A 20,180-nucleotide genomic window follows, 5' to 3' on the forward strand; every position below is an offset into this window, starting at 1 on the left:
TAAATACAGCTTTTCTTTTTAGGGTTTGTGGTAGAAAAAAGAATAATCCTACACATATGGTACTTAAATGCTATGGTAAACGTGATCAGTCATGCTTGAAACTGTGTGTATTTTAGAATAAAAAAGAATAGAATAGACTTTATTGTCATTGTAAAGCCTGTATACAACGAAATTGGATGGGCTCTTGGTGCAAACAGACAATACAGTACAATAGAAAAAATATAAATATACACTAAAATATGCAAAAATAGACTTATGTGTTTAACACTGGTCGTGGTCACTTAGTCATTGTCTTCAAATAATTATTGCAAAGGTCTGGTCTGTATTGAAATGTTATGTAGTGTTTAGGAGTCTGATGGCCCAGGGGTAAAAAATCTGTTTTTTTATGCTCCGGTATCTCTTGCCTGAGGGAAGGAGAGTGAACAGGCACTGACCAGGGTGTGAGTTCTCTTTTAGTATCTTTCTGGTTCTGTTCAGAGACTTTGCCATGTCTTCCAGTGGAGTTAGGAAGCAGCCGATGGATGTTTGTGCTGTATCTATTTCTGTCTGTAGGGCTTTCCTGTCCGCAGCTGTTGAACTGTATCATACCACACTGTGATACAGTGTGTGAGGACACTTTTTATCATACAATAATAAAAAGAAGTCAGCAGCTTTTGATTCACTTGGGTTTTTCTGCCGGACCCTGAGGAAGTGCAGTCTCTTTTGAGCCTTTTAATCAGATCTGTCAGTTTTCCAGGTGAGTTCCTGGCTGATGTGTGTTGGGGATATGCGAGGAGCACAAATTATAATAATTGGATTTATAGCTTCTGAGTGGAGATACCAATTATGTCTATAATTCCGATTCACAAATTTGGTTATTAGCTTAAATATATATAACTATATGACAAATGTCTATAGTTTAATAAGTGAAACACTTAACTATTATTGATTTTATAATTATTAATTGAATTAATAATTACTTAATTTACAGGGAGCAATAACCAATTTGGAATAGCCAATACAGTCTCAATTGTATTCAAGGTAGTTGAAGGATGAGTTCCGTACCATAGCCGACTTAACTTAACTACAGGTGAACACCTGATTAGGGCTCTTTGTTGGCTTGTGGCTGGTGCCCATGAGCGCAGGTGAGCACTCGAATAAGATCGTTGTGGTTTATCCGTGGCTGCAGTGGTGCGCCTGTGTACGATCGCTACAGAGCCGGACCCCTTCACAGAGCCGGCGTCATAATAAAAGCCTTCCGGGCTGGCATTAGCTCGAGTCGCGGCGGGTGGTGTTCAGGTAACATACTGTACTAATTTAGCGCGCCAGCAGCTGGGAAAGCGGAGCCTCGCTGGTAAGCGACGACTGCAGGGGCAGCGACCGGGAAGCACAGCTGCGATACCGTCCTGCTCAGACCTAAGAAGGCCTCTGCCTTAATGCTTAATCCTGGTGGGAAGATCCGGCGTGGCGTGCGTGCGTGCTTGCGCTGTTATGGTCCGGTCCGGTCCAGGTGTGCGTCGCGGTGATCGCGTCGTGATCAGCTGATGCGGCGGCGAGTGAGGCGGTTACGCTGGCGGTTTCCTGCCGTGTGGCTGGAAGTAGATGGGTGATCAGGCCCGTTCTGTGACGATGTCCACGTTAGTTCAGCTGCTGGCTGCTGTGGAGGTTCCAGGCGTGCCGGTGCAGAGGGAAGCTCCAGGTGGACGGAGAGAAGAGAGGTCTGCAGTAGTCTCGGGTGCGAGGAGAGAAGGGACCGGGACGAGGTCGGAGAGAAGAAGGGGCAAGTCTTTGGTTACGGCAGCTTTTATAACCGTGTTTTTTGGTCACGCCCGTCCCATTGTGTGATCCAATCAGGACGGCTGACGTCCAAGTTCTTCCGGCTGACGTCCAAGTTTCTCCTCCGTTTCTCGCTTGTGTCAGCGAGAAAGCCAGGTACTGGTTTTGGCGCTGAGATTTGAAATCTCTTTGTTCTCACTCACTACTATCAGGATGAGGACTTTACATGCAGGCCGCAGTGCCTCCTTTGTTTGAGCATGTGGGACCTTAATAATAATTCTGTTAATAACGGATTATACAGATGAGGTCCCCCAACATCCCCCCTTTTTGTTCTGAATGATGGCTTGTCAGCCGTCGCTTTGGAACAAGATGTTGAAAGGGTCCATGTGCTCTGACAGGTTCCTTAAGGTCCTCAATGTACTTGTCATCTCCTGTGGGCATTATCAATGTTCATTGACAGTCTATTTATTACAAACAGTCCTTGTTTGCTAGCGTTGGAGGCAAGTCTGAGCATTTTAGAGGCATGTCTGAGCAGAGGCAAAAGCATGTCTGAGCAGAGGCAAAGCATGTATGAGCAGAGGCAAAGCATGTATGAGCAGAGGCAATAGCATGTCTGTCTACCACCCTAAACCATATCATTTCCTATGTATTTCTCAGGTGAAAGAAAACACAAGAAAAGAGAGGGATAAATGAGTGAACAGAGGTGTGGTTAGAGTTTGCTGGTCAACTCATGAAAGAGTTGTTAGCTGGCAAGGCATTGCCAGGTTGGTATCTTTATGAAGTGTACATGTCTGTGTCTAGTGTGGACTACAGTGTGTACATTCTCTCATTGCATGAGATCCATAAAGACATGGACCTGCTTCTAGGTTGATCTAACCACAATTGGTACTGCCAGGGTTGTGGTACCTGAAAGGGATGCATAACCGTGGTGGTAGTGGACACAAGGCTTTCCTTGATAAGGCTTTAACAGAAACTCAATAAGTTGCTACTGACTCTGACCGAGGAGCTAACTTGCAGATGAGATTTCATTAGCCTACCTAGCTACCTGTACCTGAATTATCTTCTCTGATTGTCCTGGAGGGTCTCAGGAGGCTGCAAAATCATTTAGGAGAAGAATGAACTATGTGTGGGTTACACGTTGTTTAGGCTCATCCAGAGATCCAGCTATTTCTACCAGGTTGCTGATAAGACTTTGGGACCTACAATGGACGCGGACTAGTTCCTTTATACATATCACGTTGTGGCATGGACTAGTCTACCCTCGCCTTTGGGAGCTGGGGCTGCACCCCCCTTTTGGTATGTGGATGTGTTTGACGCAGGCTTGGTGCCTGGTCTAGGCCACCTATGTCTTTCATACCTAGTGTAATAGGGAAAGACGCCTTGTCTAATCCACTAGTGGGGAGTCAGTGTCTGGCTTCTGTTGAGAGGTCTGAAGGAGCAACCAAACTGTTAGGCCTGTCAAGTTCTTTTAAGGCTTCCTCCACGCATCTCCGTACCAGACTTACAATGTCCACCTCTGAGTCTTCCCGTGACAGGTGAACTGGACTGTGGTCCCTGTACCTACGGTTCAAGTTCTGTCTGAACCGACCTCTTCCCTCTTGTGGGTGGGAACAAGGTTGTTTTGGCCTTGAATTACAGTGTTGAAGAGGCTCATCTTTCTGATTGACTGTGTCAACCTGCTGGCAACGTGACCTGCGGTTTTGAGTTTTCCTTTGCCCTCGTCTGCTTCTCTTAGCACAAGGCATTTCGTGGCCTTCAAGTGTTAAGTCGGACTTTTGATGGGTCTGGATGCTAAAAACTCTGGTGTCCGCTACAGGTCTCCTAATGGGGCGTACACGCGTTTCCCATACCAGCTGGGCATATCTCACAACTCCCTGCATTGTGCGCCTGCCTGTCTTACAGTGCATGGCGACATCAAATTGGATGCTGTCATGGAGATTATGCAAGAATAAGGACTGGAATGTACTGTCTTCTTCTAGACCTGGTGTATTCCGTCCTTGAAAGTAGGCCTTTCTGAGTCGCCTGTAATAGTCTTTGGGAGGTTCATTTCTTTTGTGTAAGACATTGAACGCTTCAAAGATAGCTCCTGCCGGATCAGAATATGGGGCATATTCTTCTCTTAAAGCTCAACAGAGTAAAGAGTAATGATCCCGAATGGCAGGCTCGAGTGTTTCCATGAAGACATGGACACTCCTGGGTGTGGTCTTCCAGATTATCTTAAGTTTCTCGCGAGCTGTTGCATGAGGGAGGTCCAATAAGCAACGATCGACTTCCCGCAAGTAGTCGTCTATGATGGAATCATTGCTATTGGGGTCAAAGCACTCAATGTCCTTGGCTAGGGATTCAAGCTGGCGTAGGCGCAAACCTAAGTTTGGTGAAGAATAAGCACCTTCGGGGTCACTTGAGCTTGTGTCATCCCACTGGGAGCTGTAACATGGGTGAACCCAACGCTGTTTCCTGCGATTGAGACAAGGTGCTTTCTCCTCCAACAGGGGGCTTAACCTGCCGCTGTCACTCTGGCTCTCAAGTTGGTTTTCCCTTCCCAGAGTGGGGGCATTCCTGTCCTCAGTGCGTGAGGGGGAGTAAATCAAGTTTGATCTGGATGCTTTCCTGTGCACTGGAGTGCTAGTGTCCCTGTACTCAGCCACTGTAGTGGTCTGAAAACCGTTGCCGTTGACTATGTCACTGGCAACACAAGTAGCTGGACTGAGCTGGTGCTCGTAAGGAGGTGGCTGGGGGGTCTCTAGCCTCTGGGCGAGAGCCACTGCGCGTGCTTGGGGCATCTGCAGCTTTGCATGTGATGGGTTTGTTTGGCTATCAAGAGGTGGGGGCTGCTCAGCCTTCCTGGGAGCTAGCCTACCCTCACCATCTAAGCCTGACTTGGTCAGCTCTGGTCTCCTTGGACTGGCTGCCATGTCTACCTGATCACTCTGGCTCTTCCTCCTGGCTTTCTCAACCTCTTGATGGGCCACTAGGAGACTAGATTGTGGGGCGTCATGGTCCTGCTGCAATCTCTCCTTATCTTCCCGGAACTACTCCAGCTCTTGTTTTGTTACCCAGAGACTTTGCTTAAGGTGGGAAACAGTCTCCTGCTAAGCTTTGTAGCAACTGCACACAAGGAAGAGCTTCTTTTCATACTCTGCAGCCTTCAGCTGCGCCTTGCGGTGGCAGAGTAGAGCCAACTCACCCATTACCTCTTGGGCCAGGTGAGTTTCCATTGAGGGCTTGGCCATGTAAGATAAATACCTCTGCAATTCAGCTTCGCATTCATCAATAGTATAACTATTGAGGTCTTCTAATTCTGTTACAGACACTTCTAAGATCTTTGCAACAACTCCTTGAAAGTCTAAGTTTCCTTGCCTGGGGAAACGTGCAGCACAGGATCTCACAAGATTCACACAGCTCATTTTGGTTCTGAGGAGCGATGTGATTTACAACTACAGCTACAGTAGAGCAGTGGTGCACAGGTGACACTTCAACCTGTGGCTTACTTGAATGTTAATTATGTGTTAGCGGTGGAGGCTTGTCTGGGTTTGTCTTGCAGAAAACCAAGCTTGGCTCCCGTTAACACACAATTAGCTAGCAGGGGTTGCTAACTGAAAGGACACTAAGCCTACTTACTTTGGTTTCAGTGAAGGCTTGGTACAACCTATTCTCAATCTCTTGGGTTGTGGTTGGCAGCAGTTAATGCTAAGGTAAGCACAACACAATGGTATCACTTAGCAGTTAATGCTAAGATACTCCAACTCACAGCAGCTATGCTAATGGTAGCATGCTAACATGCACACACACTAGTTGACATGTGGTAGCTTGTTGCTAAGCTAACGCTAAGCTAACACAGCACAGCTTGGTAACACTGATGGCAGCCAACCCTGAGCTAATAGCTAAGCTAGTAGCTAGGCTAACACTGGTACCACTGGTGGTTTAGCAGCCTGTGCTAAAGCTACACTTGGCCTCTTTTAGGCTTTTAGGCAAACTGTTCCTACTGCAGTTCTCAGTAACTAGTGTTAAACAAAGGGCACCTTGGTTTTTGCCACACACAGTTATGGATTCCTACATCCACTAGCAGATTATTTGTACAGATTTACAGCACAGTGAATAATCTTTGCCGGCCTCACACGAGGCACCAATTATGTTGGGGATATGCGAGGAGCACAAATTATAATAATTGGATTTATAGCTCCTGAGTGGAGATACCAATTATGTGTATAATTTCGATTCACAAATTTGGTTATTAGCTTAAATATATATAACTATATGACAAATGTCTATAGTTTAATAAGTGAAACACTTAACTACTATTGATTTTATAATTATTAATTGAATTAATAATTACTTAATTTACGGGGCACCACCCTGTTTCCAGGGACCAATAACCAATTTGGAATAGCCAATACAGTCTCAATTGTATTCAAGATTTGCAAATTTGTGCTCCTCGCATATCCCCAACATGTGTATTCCCAGGCATTAGAAGGAGACCTTCCACCCTGTCCCCCTTGATGTAGAGAGGGTCAATTTTCTCCTATGTACTTCTGGAAGTCCAACACCATCTCCTTTTTCCTGCTGGTGTTTAGATGTAGGTTGTTGGCGGCCCACCACATGGACAGATTCTGGACCTCTATGCACTTTCATCCTCTTCAGAAATAAGACCCAGCACTATTGTGCTATCTGCAAATTTGGTTATGCTGTTTGACTGGTCAGAGGAGAAGAGTGTGTAGTGTGTCATGTGTGTAGAGCAGATACAGGTATGGACTCAGCGTGCAGATGCCCAGCTCTCACTGTCTGTGGGTAGCTGGTCAAAAAGTTTTTAATCCAATGACAGAGAGGGGGGGGGTCCAGGTCAGTCATATATAATATAATTTAGCCTTAACTCCAGTATCCCAGGTGTTCACCTTAACTATGAAAAGAAGGACAGGCTCGGTGACAGACTCAGAGTTTCATACAACCTTGGTCATATTGACATTTAAGCATTACTTCGCCGCTAAAGAGCAAGATGTGTTGTAAATATTTTACATTTCATCAGCAAAAATGTGCAACAACATTTAACATTGTTGGTCTATGTCTAGAGAAAACAGGGAAAATGGAAATAATATGTGTTGTGGTTGAAAATGGTCATATCCTAACACCCAGTTGGGGTGACACCGCTGCAGTGATTGGACCTACCTGCCTCCTCTCAGCCCGGCGTTGCTGGGGCGGGTTCAGAAAAAAACAGGAAGCACTAGTTGTAGTCTGTGAGCACATGGCAAAAAGTCCTCAGATGTTTCAGAGGACTTTTGCAGAGGAAGAGATAATAAGTTCTTCTTCTTGTAATTCTGAATGGGTTTCATAGACAATTCCAGTTCCTCCTAAGACTCGGATGCAAAACCTAGTGAAACCTCTGCCTAGAGGGTGGTGCCACCTGGCGATGGTAATGTACTGTAGGTTCAAGTCTTCTCCCTGAACCTTTGATCTAAAAGTGTGACAGCCTTAATCAAATCCTCTAGAGTCTGGGCTTTGTGCTAGTACTTAATATAGTTTTTCAAACTTAAATACAAATTATTATACAAAGCAGACAAGTTGCTTTGTCCCAATGGTTGCAGTAGTGAACAACTGAATAATACAGTACAGTCAGTAAGATAGAAGTAGGTACATTGGGCATAAGGTATTGTGTTACTGTATCTGTTACTCTCATTCTCTATGGCTCATCTTGGCCATGCTCATTCAGATGTCACGTTTCCCTGTTTTCCTCAGCTGCCATACTAATCATAAACATTTTTTGTAATTTATAACGACTCTTTCATCATGTTGTATTTTTAATTGTATTGACTTTGTTTCACATTTTCTTACTTTGTTTGTGTCCTTTGCCTCATTAGAATTCAACTTAGTGCAGTTAGTTACTGCACTAAGTGGCGATTTTTGTGTTTCTTTAGTATTTCTGCATTGTTAGTTTGTTTATATGTTCTGTTGTTTTGTTGTTCCTGCCTCTGAAAAAAAATTGGTATCTTAATCTTTCCCAAATGTGTTAGTGCCCAAACAAACTAATCACTTAATTCGCAGGCTTATGTATAGTACTTCTAGGGCAAGAAGAACACAGTTTCGGCTATTAGTTCATTATAATCAATTTTTTAATTAATTGTAATGATAACTGTCACGTCTTAGGTCTACTTCCACGTTTACTTTGAAGGACTTCCTGTGCATGTCACATCACAACTGTTCTCCCTGCCATTACCGGTGCTCAATACACACACCTGCCCATAATCAGTAATCTACGCCAGTATATAGTCTTCACCTCACACACTGTCTAGCTGCCAGATTGTTGCGTGATTTCCACCACTTTCCAGCGTCTTGTATCCCTGCCTAGTCTTTGTTATCCTTAACCCTGCTTCTGACCACCGATACCGAGTCTGCCCAATCCCTGTCTGCCTTGTATGCCTTGTTCTTCGATCCTGCCTGGTAAACGACCCTGCTCGCTAGTTTGACGACCATCCGGCCTCTGTCTGAACGGTACTGTAACCTTGATCCTCACGTTAACGAACCTTGCCTGCCCACAGAACTGAGCTTGTCTGATCCACTGGATTGTTCATCATTGCCTACCTGTGTATGACCCTGCCTGATCTGGACTCTGTCTTTTTGGAATAAACCCTCGTTTATCATCATTCAAGCGTGTCTGTGCTGTGCATGTGGGTCTGTTATCTACACCGCCCTGACAGATAACGTGACTGTGTATCACATAATTTTTGGGTCTTGCCTATAGCAATTACTGCAACTCCAAAATCCTCTTCCAAGTTAGACCAGATACTGTACGTAATGTAATTTCCCTGCTGTGGGACTAATAAGCACATTCTCAATACCATGTGTTGTCACGGGAGAGTAAAAACGTCTCGGCCTAGGAAAAGCTTTGCAATGGAAAGGGAAGTCTCAGCCTGTGTAGTGTAGTTGCTGTTTGCCACCACATTTTTTTTTCAGATAGCAGCAGTTTAGAAAATTTCTAAAGAAGAAGCTAAATAATTTCAAAGGAATATCGGGTCAGACTACAGCGTAATCATTCTTAACTAATACAATTTGTCTTGTGAACCTAAAGTCTGTAAGTATAATATATGGTACGTTGTAGGCACAGTGGTGTTGTGGTTAGCACTCTGGATTTTGCACGTGGGTTTTTATTGGGTGCTATGGTTTCCTCTAAAAACATGCAATTTGTTTGATTGGAGAGTGTGAATTGTTCATAGTGGAATGAACAGAATGGTGGCCTGTGTATATGGCTCTGTGATGGACTGGCAACCTGTCCAGGGTGAACACCACTTCCCTCCCAGTTGTAAGATGGGATAGGCTCCAGTATGCCTTGACTCAGTGGCTATTGACTTCAATTAACTCTTTTTTTAACACTAGGATTGCATTTTGCAAAGGCATAGTTTAAATTATAAGAACATATTGTGTATGTGAATTTGTACTTAAGAGCTGAACTTTCAAACAAAGTCCTGTAAATATAAGGTTTATGAAAAATGTGACGTTACACACAGGTCTTAAGGACACACTTAGGAAACGATATCATTAGCATTAACATTACTGGTCATGAAATTATTTGAGGAATTATTCAAAACATATATAAGAAATTCACATCGATGAAGTTAAACCTACAGTTAGGGCAGCACCATATTGTGAATTTAAATAACCAGTCAGCTTGAACCTAACTCTATCCATCAACATGAGATGCCATGGAACTCCCTGCCCCGCCACCATAAGTATTGATTTATGTCTTAGTGTATCATTACTGTCATTAATAGGTGGCCAGCACACACAAAAACATAACCATGCCTGAAACTTGGACTTTATGTAATTTAATGACATGTAAATTTCCCATGTAATTTTATCACATAAATACTAAGTAAAAGATGAGATTTAATGTAAAGTCTACCGGTCAGGTTAGGGTTATGCCATCAGATGCCTGATGTACAGGTAATGAAGAACTTCATATTAACTTTAACTATTTCATCAGTTTATGGTTATGTGAAAGAATTACATAAAATAAGATAATTGAATCACTTGTGGAAATTGGGTTCTCTGTATTTTACCTCTCACTGGTTGTAGCAAGCAACCACATCCAGGAGTAAGTGTGAAGTTTTTTTACTCAAGGAACTTTTGGGACCAACTGGGCTCAAACCTAAAACCTCCTGTGTCTCAAACTACCACTTACTGACTGAGACACCAGAGGACTGTTTGTTACCACTGTGATTATTTTTAAAACATGTATATAAATATAAGTATAAATACATAAGGTTTATTGGTTATTTATGAACACTAAAAACATATAAAGATATAAACACATAAACGTAATTGAAAATTATACAGTTAATTCTTCATTGCTATTGCTTATGCAATAAAGTACTAACTTCTTCAAAAGTCCCTCGAATAGTGCTCAGGTGGCTTAGTTGGTAAAGCTTTAGGCTGAGAAGGCTGTCAGTTCAAGCCCAATTTCCGCTATCAGAAAACAAAGTTTCCCCAAAGAGAATCAATAAACTAGGTCTTATCTTATTACATGTAAATATTTCACATAATCATAAACTGATATTTATATTTAACGTTAATATGAAATTCCTCATTACCTGTACATCAGGTATTTGTACAGGTAATGAGGATTTAAACACACGCTTTATGTGTAAAATTATATTAACTTAATGTAATCCAATTGCATAACCCTAATGACCAACCTGTTTTATAGATTTCCAGTAAAGTTTATTTGATTTTATGTGATTTTTTACACATAGTATATTTTTGAGCATATTTGAGTTATGTTTATTTAAATAAACTCAACCGTTTGAAATTCTAGCTTTCATGTGTATAATACTTAAAAATTATAAGTATATGTGTTTTATTAGAGGCCAGAATAGTTTTTTGAGTGTAACATTTGGTACATTTAGAACTAATGTCAATCACTTTGTAGTTCTTGTGTAATAATCGACACAACAATGCTCCACTAACCTTGCATGAACACATGCAGTGTTGAAGCCACTAAACGATCAAAACCCTCAATGCGCTAAAAATTCTATTGATCACATATGATACTTGTTACTTGAGTCATGCCAAAAGACCTTGTGCTCTGTAGTCTAATATTCTGCCAGTGTTTGTACTCCTAACCCATTTATATCATGTGTTATCCTTTCAAGGTTTTAATAATTTAGCTCACTTGCAAAAGGAAATGATCCTTGCTTTAGTAGGTCTCTGAACATATTATAAGTTAGAATTTATTGAATTAGCATTTAAAAAAGACATCTTGGTTAAAGGCAGTTAGTGACTTGTTTCAGTCATCATTTAAACGTTATAAATTACAATATGTTTCAAAATAATTTAAACAAGCTTTTATTATGAAGGTCAAACAGCTTTGATTCCGGTCTGAGTCTGCTTTTGCCTCCAGTGGATCATCAGGTGGCCGTTTCTATTGTCCTGCAGTTTGAGCAAACTGATCCCAGGGCAGCCGAGGATCGGCTTTCAGCACCGCGGTCAGCTCCGAGTCCTGCCTCTTCCTCCTCAGGCCGCAGAGGACCAATACATCAACGCTGTTTTCCGTTTTCGCTCTCGGCGACCCCTCCCCCTCTTGTGCTTTTATGATAAATCCCTCCTATGTGCTAGTGACGGGCACAGTTGAAAGGCAGGGAAATAACGCAGCCAAGCCGTTTCTGCGATACTTTGATTGTGCTTGATCAGATTTACTTGCCTGACCACAGTTTTCCCATTGAGAATCAACAGACCGAGCCGCTCACCGGGCAGGTTTTGCGTCTCCACATCGGTTTGCGGTCGCACCTCCTCTGCGGCGGTCACAAACGGCGTCCAATAGCTTTTTTTCCACTTTTACTTAATTTACTTTTGCAGTAAGTATAGTGTCCCTTCAAGCCTCTGCAACATGTTGGACCCGTCTTCCAGCGAGGAGGAAGGAGACGAGATTGTGGAAGTAGAGCGTAAAGAGATTGCGGCCCCGAAGAGCCACGGAGGTGCCCGATTCCCACCGGGCCGAGCCACCGATGGACACAGCGGCGGAGGGCTTCAGCCCCGGGGCCGTGGGAGCGGTGGTGGCCGACCGTCCAGTCCCAGTCCGTCGGTGGGAAGCGACAAGGAAAAGGAGGACCTGGAGAAGATGCAGAGAGAGGAGGAGGAGAGGAAAAAGAGACTGCAGCTGTATGTGTTTGTGATGCGCTGCATCGCCTATCCTTTCAACGCAAAGCAGCCTACTGACATGGCCAGGAGGCAGCAGAAGGTAAGACCACCGTGAAACAGGGCGACAACGCAGATCAAGCCGCAAAACAGTGGATGCAATCCATGTTTTACTTCGAAAGGCTGCTTCAAGGCAGGCTCCATTACACCAACTGTTGCTTCCGTAGGGACACTACGTAGCTCCATTCCTCGCGCTAGAAAATTCAAGAATGCAAACATATCGCATAGTTTTTAACCCCTACCTTATTACACGCTTGGCATGGCGATCAAAATCCGACTCTACTCTATTGCAAATGTAGTTGCTAGTGACGTGTACAAACATCTGCTTGAGTCAGAGCAACAACTCCACGGGAGCAAATGCGTTTTTGACACAAATTGTTTTTATTTTTCCCTCTAAATAATGACACAATTATACCAAGGATTATTGGACCTGATAAGGTTTCCAGTGTTTCAGAAGGAGTCAAACGTCTATTGGAGTGATGGTGCTCACAAAAGGAGGAGCTACATGGCCTGAGACAAACAGGGTTCCTGCCGTTCCACCCATTCAGAAGCTCTAGCACTGCTTGCTTAAATTGCCTCTCTCAACACCTGCTCTTCATTGAATAGTTCCTTCATCACACAAGTGAGAACACTTGTACTCACTTTTACACTACAGCTTGTACTTGTACTTTTACTGCTACAGTCCAGTGATCAGTGATCTAATTGCTGGGTTTGTAACAATACAAAAAAACCTTACACATGCAAAATAAGCAGAAATATTTGTAATATTTGTTCCTATGTAAAAGCAATTTTAATTGCCATCAATTTTAAGCACCCCCTTTCATGTAAGTCTCGTACTTAATGGTTCAGTTTCCAAACTCTGCACTTTACTGTGGCTACCCATTCAGTAAGTATTCTGACAGAAGTGCAGTTCAAAATGTAAGCTGATTGTATAGTGCAGTAGAGAAGGAGAATCTGTTCACCTAATAAACCATAAGCTTAAAATGAGCATAGTCATACAACTGAGATATGGGGTAAGATAAAAAGTTGTGTCTAAAACAAATCACTTTACATTTTTTATCTCATCTTGTCTATCTTGTGTCGATTTGGTTGTAACCAGTAATTAAGACCATAGATAGTAAATAAGCCCTAGCTACAAAGCTTTCTATAGGTATTAAAGCTGCATTAAATGTCTTCCAAGCACTGAGCAGGAGGAAAACAGTAAAAGTATCCGTCCGTCCGTCCATCATTCATCCATCCATCCATCATCCATCCGTCCGTCCGTCCGTCCGTCCGTCCATCCATCCATCCATCCATCCATCCAGCCATCCATCCATCCATCCATCCATCCATCCATCCATCCATCCATCCATCCATCCATCCATCCATCCATCCATCCATCCATCCAGTGTGTAACGTGTACTAACCCTCAAACACTCCAAAACATGATCTCAAACATTACAAGTACAGACAGAGATGTTGTCCTTGTAGCTTCATGCTGTGGAAATCGTTAAAGATATCAATTTATTGAACACTTTTCTCTTTGCAGTAATGAAAACTATATTTATTCAAATACTCTACTCAGGTTGGTTCTATTCATGGTAATAAACATACATAATATATAATTCACTTTTATTCACTGTACTTTTTCATTAGTATTTAAATAATAGCTAGCAAACATGGCGGCATAGATTTTACTTTTTTCTAAAGTATTATCAAAGTATTATCTAAGTTCTAACTCTTACTCTCTCCTACATTACACACAGTAAAATTATGACTTAAATTTTTAAATTTGCAATAACTGAACCTCAAAATGTTTTTCAAAAAGTTTTTATTAATTTTTTCACAAAACTTTATACATGCAAGACCTCTGAACAATGTTCTCCAAAAAAATAAAATAAACATAAATTTCAGCCATATAAATTAAGCCAGTGGTCTGTCTGTCCGGAGTCTAAACAGTATAACTGTATAACTAAAGTGGCTGAATGCAATTCAGGGGTTGTCCAATCCTGCTTATCGAGGGCACTGTGCAGGTTGTTTTTCAATCATCCCTGAACGTATATCTTTGACTGGCTGGACACCACTAAGGCAGGTGATCAGCAGTGAGTAGAGAAGGAAGAGTTCAAAAGCAAGCAGGACAGTGACCTTTGAGGAGCAGGATTGGACAACACAGAAATAAGGTGCACATGAATGACCAGAGTGAGGCTGTGAGAGACTGATTGATTGACTTGGTCCTTTACCAAGTAAATATGTAAATACATGAAAAAAATGAAAGTGAATTAATATCTAAAAGAGAACCTATGTGCATGGCTAACACGAAACAGAGAGTATGGATGTTTGACTTATAGACGGGACTGAAACACAATTGTGGGTGTTAAGAGTTAAAGTTTATACAATTTTCTTGCACGCTGACATACTAATAATGACATAAACCATTTACACAAAACACACTTTAGCATTAACAGCACTGGCCGTATCCCTTCTGTGAGGAAGATCTATGAAAAAGCTTTTCATGTCCAGGGACAATTGAATGGAAAATTCTGATATGTTTATAACTTGACTTTTGGTAGTTCACTAGCAATCAAGCTAACTTTAGCAAATAAGCTAAAGCAAAACATGTACATGTACAGGTGCACATAGCAAAGTTTCAAGACAATGTAAATTTAAACTTACCATAAAATTTGCAGGGTAGCAATAAGAAGTCCAGTGCCAATTTACAATGTCACAAATTTCTCTAAAGAGAGAGAAAAGTTACTACCATTCCTCCCATAAGTGCTTTTATCTTTGAAATTTAGACATCCCTGCCTAAACATCATTTAGCAATTGTAAAGATCTACACTCGTCATTCACAATAGGACTTGTTTGAAAATGTGAAGCACTTTACTAATTCCATCAAGCAAAAAAAGCCACTTACCTATTAAATTGACAGATGAAAATTCAAACTGGATGATTTTCTCAAGCATGTGGGCTCACTAGCTGTTTCTCTCCTCAAAGTATTAATACTGTAGAAAACTGGTAAAGGACATTTCACGGAAAGGACTTACAGCAATGTACTGTACTGCATTTCAGAATTACAGAAATATACTGTTGAATTTTATACGTCAATTAAGAGCAAAATCTAAGAGTGCATTCTTAGCTTGACAGCTCTATCTGACGTCAGCAGAGATTTCCTTGGCTCCTGCTGCTCACATTTTAAACAGAGACTGTTAAATTGATTTTTGCCAACTTCCTACTTGAGCTTGTATTTAGTTGCTACCCCCATGATCCCACCCCAAGACTTACACAGTAAGGATTGTGAGGCAATCGCAATGTCCATTTCTTCTATCATTTTTGATTAATTGTTTTGCTGTTCGCTTTGAAGAAAATCCCCGACTTGTAGTTCAGGGTGAAATGATTATCCAAACATCATACAGCTGTAACTCTTATTTTATTCTTCACCAATAACATCACAAACTGACTGACTGGTCCCGACTGTGACACAAACAAAAAGTTCAATGGATAAAAAAAATGTCCATCCTCACCTAGAAAGTGCTACATGTGAACAGAAGTACAAGGCTCCTGAATGCAAGCACTGAAAAATGCATGAGCATCATGTTCCACAATCAGTGCATGTGTTGTGAGACAACATGTAGAGGTGGATAGAGAATAGAAATCTAATTTGACATTCTGTGTTTCGATCACACTCCGGAGCTCATAACACAAACACATTTGCCAGTCAGCTGGGAAGTGGGTGGTACTGCACTGGGCTTGAGATGCTGTGGGCAGAAAAGAAATAAAATCATGCCTGTGTCTTCTTTTGAAGCTTCCATTAATGACTAAATCTCTCTATTAAACACCCTATTGTTTTATGACTTTAAATAAGCCGGTCCAGCTGCTTGAATGAAATTTCTATGATTAACAAAACTATTAGAAATAGTATCTGCATGTTCCACTTCTCTGGTTGACCCGCACCAGCGCTGACTAGCTGCTACTAGTTTCTATAGAAACACCTCACACAGTGCATCATTATGTTTTGAGCACAAGTAGCACAAATCATAATGATTGGTATTATCCCCCATGGGAGAAGGTACAAATTTATAATTTAATACTGTATTCATGCATTTGATCACTAGCTAGAAATTACAACTATCAATAGCAGTTATTTGTGGTAATAATTGTTGAGATAATCATAAATTCATCACAAGGCACCAATTAAGTTGGGAACTTAGGAGGGGAACAAGAGGGATACAAATTATAAGAATTTGAAACAATATCGGGTTGACCCAAAAATGAAGCACCCTTAGGATGAACATTACATTTATCTCAGATTCTTAGCAAAATGATTAATGATTGATCAATTAGTCAATCGGGGCACCACCCTGTTACCAGGACCAATAACCAATTTGGAATAGCCAATATAGTCTCAATTGTATTAAATCATTAGTTGGTTTAAAGGTTTAACGCTGGCCTGTACCTTAGCCAACTCAATTTACCAGTGCTACAAAACCATATACAAATAATCACGACGACCAATTAAATTATGAACGCTTTATTACATAACTAGTATTAACTCCAATATCAACAATACCTTGAATAAATGAGCAAATCATAACTTATTCTAATAGTTCTAAGTGGTGTATTTGTCTAAAAGTATGTGTGTGCGTGTGTTACCTGAGACGATTGAGTATGTGCATGCGTCTGTTTGTGAGTGTGAGTGCGGATGTGCGTGTGTGTGTGTGGTGTGTGTGTGTGTGGTGTGTGTGTGTGTTTGAATGGAGCGCGCGTGTTGGCGCCCACAGGGAACTGAGTGTGTGAAACAGTGTGAACCAAAGCTAGTAAAACCACAATTCTCAGCAATTATACAATATAAACTCTTAGATGCACGTGGGGCCACGTCAGCGGCATAGTCACGTGATCGCGGAGGTGCGCAGCGATTAGATTAGATTAGACTGCAGCGGTGTGGCGCACGAGAGAGGGGCGGAGCTAAGTGTCTATCTGAGGCAGCTAAACCTGTAGCTAGCGAGTGTGACCACGTGCTATGGTGATAGTTTTGTTTCCAAGAGGACTTGCTGCACTCTGGACTCTTGGTTTGGAAGACGCCAAATTAAACTGTTAGTATACTCATGGGACCGTAGATTTTGTCAGGCCAATCATGTTTATTTGTTGTAACACCATGCATTATTGACAGATACTGTATGTCACCTCAATTATCAATTGGTTCCACAATGACAGTGGCTCAGCAAAGCAAATGCATTGACCGAGATTCACAAACACATCAAAACTTCAAAATATGTTTGCCTTCCATTTCTTGAACCAACTGAAAATGTGCAGGCAACCTTTTAGAAAAACTGTACTCTTCAACATTTTTTACACTTTGTGCACATGCACACCCGATGTAGTCCAGTTGATAATGTACCCAGGCTGCTTGAGCTCTTGGTCATTAGGAATAAATCTGTTCACGAGGGTCTGATAATCTCTGAAGCATATGGGATGCATGTAATGATTAATAGTTGGCGTTATCATGAGGCCCTGATATCTTTGCAGTGTTCAGTGGCATAATCAATACAGCTCCTATTCTCATTGTCATATGATGCGCAGCATGTTCTTTTATCTCTCTGAAATAAACAAAAGTACAGCAGAAAAATAGGCACCAGTCAGTGTAATGCAACACAGCTTACTGGTTTACCTGCAACAGAATCAGCTCTCAGTTCAGAACCCGTTTCAAAATCTTCCTCATGCTCATCCCATGGCTGATATCAAAACATATACCAATCTCTTTCAATTAATCAGGTATTGAGGTCATCATAAATAAATTTGTTAGTATTTGAAATTGCTCTTTACTCTAGGCTACAATGAAGATGGAGCTACTCTAAAACACATAATAAACATTGAACAAACAATCTCTGCAATCAAGTGATGAAATGGATTTTTATCACAATAGTAATAGTTGTTGTCAATGCTGTCAGTATCAGTTTAAATGGCCACACAAAACCAGGCAGCTACAGGCAGGAAATCAACTTGATGGAGAATTTTGCCATCAAAGGGACTCAGTGCATCTGTACATGTGTTTGTGTTGATGAATGATTTCAATAGTTTCTGCATAATTCATGACTCTGCTAATGACGATGAAAGCCTTCTCAGTTACCCTGTCGTGTTCATGTGCAAACACACAATCCCACAGCGATGCACAAACAAAACACATACTGTATACCACATGCTTCAGTGTATAGCCTTCCTTCAACACATCCACTTATAGAAAGCGACAAGTGTGATTTAATTAGAGGGCTAATGACTCATCATCCAGCCTATTCCATTGATATTCTAATTCTTATCACTGTGTCTGCAGTGCCAGCAGATCCACAGCAGACCATGGCCCTGTGGGCTGTTAACCAATCTCAGAAGATGATGTTTATGCTCAGTGTCATTCCATGTTTTAGCCAGGATTGTTTTGTTATACATACCATCTAGAATGAGGACTCTTTATTATTAAACAAATATGTACCTCTATATTAGGATTAATTTATATATCACAGGCCACATCAAAGAGTAATTAAAATAATATACACCACAGTATTTCACTGATGCTATATTGTACTGTAGGTAATGATGAACATGAACATGTCACACTACTTCTGATTCCATAAGAGGATGGAATAAATGATGTGTGTCTGTGTGTGTGTGTGTGCATGCGTGTGTTTCAAAAGTAGATGGATTTTACATTATACACACTTTCAGTTGGGTTTTTTTGCCCAACATGTACAACTTGTAAAATAAAGGTTGGCCAGATTACCACTGCTTCCATAACACCTGTGCTTGCCGACCCTAATTAAAGCCTTAAGTCTATTCATATGTGTTGATGGTTACAAAAACTGTTGGCTTTTACAGACATTAGCTTAATACACAGAAAATATAGTGCAATATATGCTGACTGGAAATAATTAATGAGCGCAGAGAAAGGAAGTGCAGTAAATTGGTGGGGATGACCCTGTTATTGTGTTGTGATATCATTTATAGAAAAACAATTCCTAGGCATCTTTAACCGTAGAATTAAATCAAGCTGGGAGTCGGAGGTGGAGTAAGACACAGTAAGAAAATGAAGAATCAAACTGTCTAATTTTACAGTTCAATCAATGCCTTTGAGAAATAAAAAGTCAAGTAGTGATACAGAGTATGTCTGACCCTGGTAAATCAAATTTTTACTGTGAGCAACTAGAAAAAAATATATATTTCTAATAATAAAATATAATTTATAATACAGTGCCAGCTTTTGTGCATTAGAAAATTTGCTGGTATTTCTGAGAAAAAGACTAATTATATTTATAATAACATAATGTAAAGTTACATTTGCGCATACTCTAACAAACTAATTTCATAATATATACATGTATTTTCATACACAAGTGTCAATAATGTCAGTCAACTACAAGTTGCATAAAACATGTAGCCCTAATACATTCACAGCTACTTTAGTTGATTTTGTACATTCTGGATTTAAACTGTGTCCAGTGTCTTACCCCTTAGTGATCCATTATAATCACACTAACCCATAATTAGATCTTAACCTTAGTGTATTTTTGGATAAGATGATCCTATGGGTGGGATCATAGTCAGAAATCTAGAAAGCAGAAGAATAACACTTTTCCAAGCTCTTACTCTGGTTATGGGCTGGACTCATCCCTGAAGAATTGGTACTAGATTAGAGTCCAAAAAATCTACATACTCACATTATCTGCAAAATATAAAAAAAATAGTTTGATGCCATCGAAGAGAGATATACAAATTTTGTTGGTGTTAAATGCCTGCTGACTGGTGAAAAGAAATTGACCTTGCAGTTTAAATTTGACAGACTCACCAGTAGCTGATGCTGTGCCAGCAATGAGTGGGTGGTTTGTTTTGAAGCTGTCAGAACACAGAAGCTCTAGTTTCAGTAACAATCTATGCTGATGGACACTTTCTGTCGTTGAGCGTAATCTGGGATTATGCGCCCATTTGATGTTATGTCATCACAGGGAGCTCAAGCGTGTTCCTGCCGTAGGAGGGTAAATGCTGCTCTACCAACATCTGTGAGGGCGTGCGTGTGTGTGTGATTAATGTGCGTCCTTGTTTTTATGAAACTTGCTTTGTGCACTGGTGCGCTGGTCATTTTGGAACAGGAGGAGGCTTTTCCCAAACTGCTCCCACAAAGTTAGTCTGCAGACAATACCAATGCTTTGGTATAGTTTGATGTAATTAAAGGTCAAACTCCTGCACCAAACTTTAAACTTGGCATAATGCTGTCTGGCAAT

General features: G+C 41.1%; 1 protein-coding gene across 21 annotated transcripts in view; it reads left to right on the forward strand.

Moving 5' to 3' along the window:
- Positions 1-11,068: 11,068 nt before the first annotated feature.
- cadpsa (Ca2+-dependent activator protein for secretion a) overlaps positions 11,069-20,180 on the forward strand; it is a 174,365-nt gene continuing 165,253 nt past the window's right edge. For 4 of the 21 annotated variants that reach the window (XM_055509336.1, XM_055509331.1, XM_055509335.1 and 1 more), the window contains exon 1: positions 11,103-11,980. In XM_055509336.1, coding sequence (XP_055365311.1) covers positions 11,630-11,980 — 351 coding nt within the window. In that variant the 5' untranslated portion in view covers positions 11,103-11,629. Of the gene's footprint in view, positions 11,981-20,180 lie in introns of all 21 variants that reach the window. The other 17 variants (XM_055509329.1, XM_055509333.1, XM_055509334.1 and 14 more) reach the window with 8 other exon arrangements.

This window comes from Betta splendens, chromosome 5, assembly GCF_900634795.4.
Source record: "Betta splendens chromosome 5, fBetSpl5.4, whole genome shotgun sequence".
Lineage (NCBI taxonomy): Eukaryota > Metazoa > Chordata > Actinopteri > Anabantiformes > Osphronemidae > Betta > Betta splendens.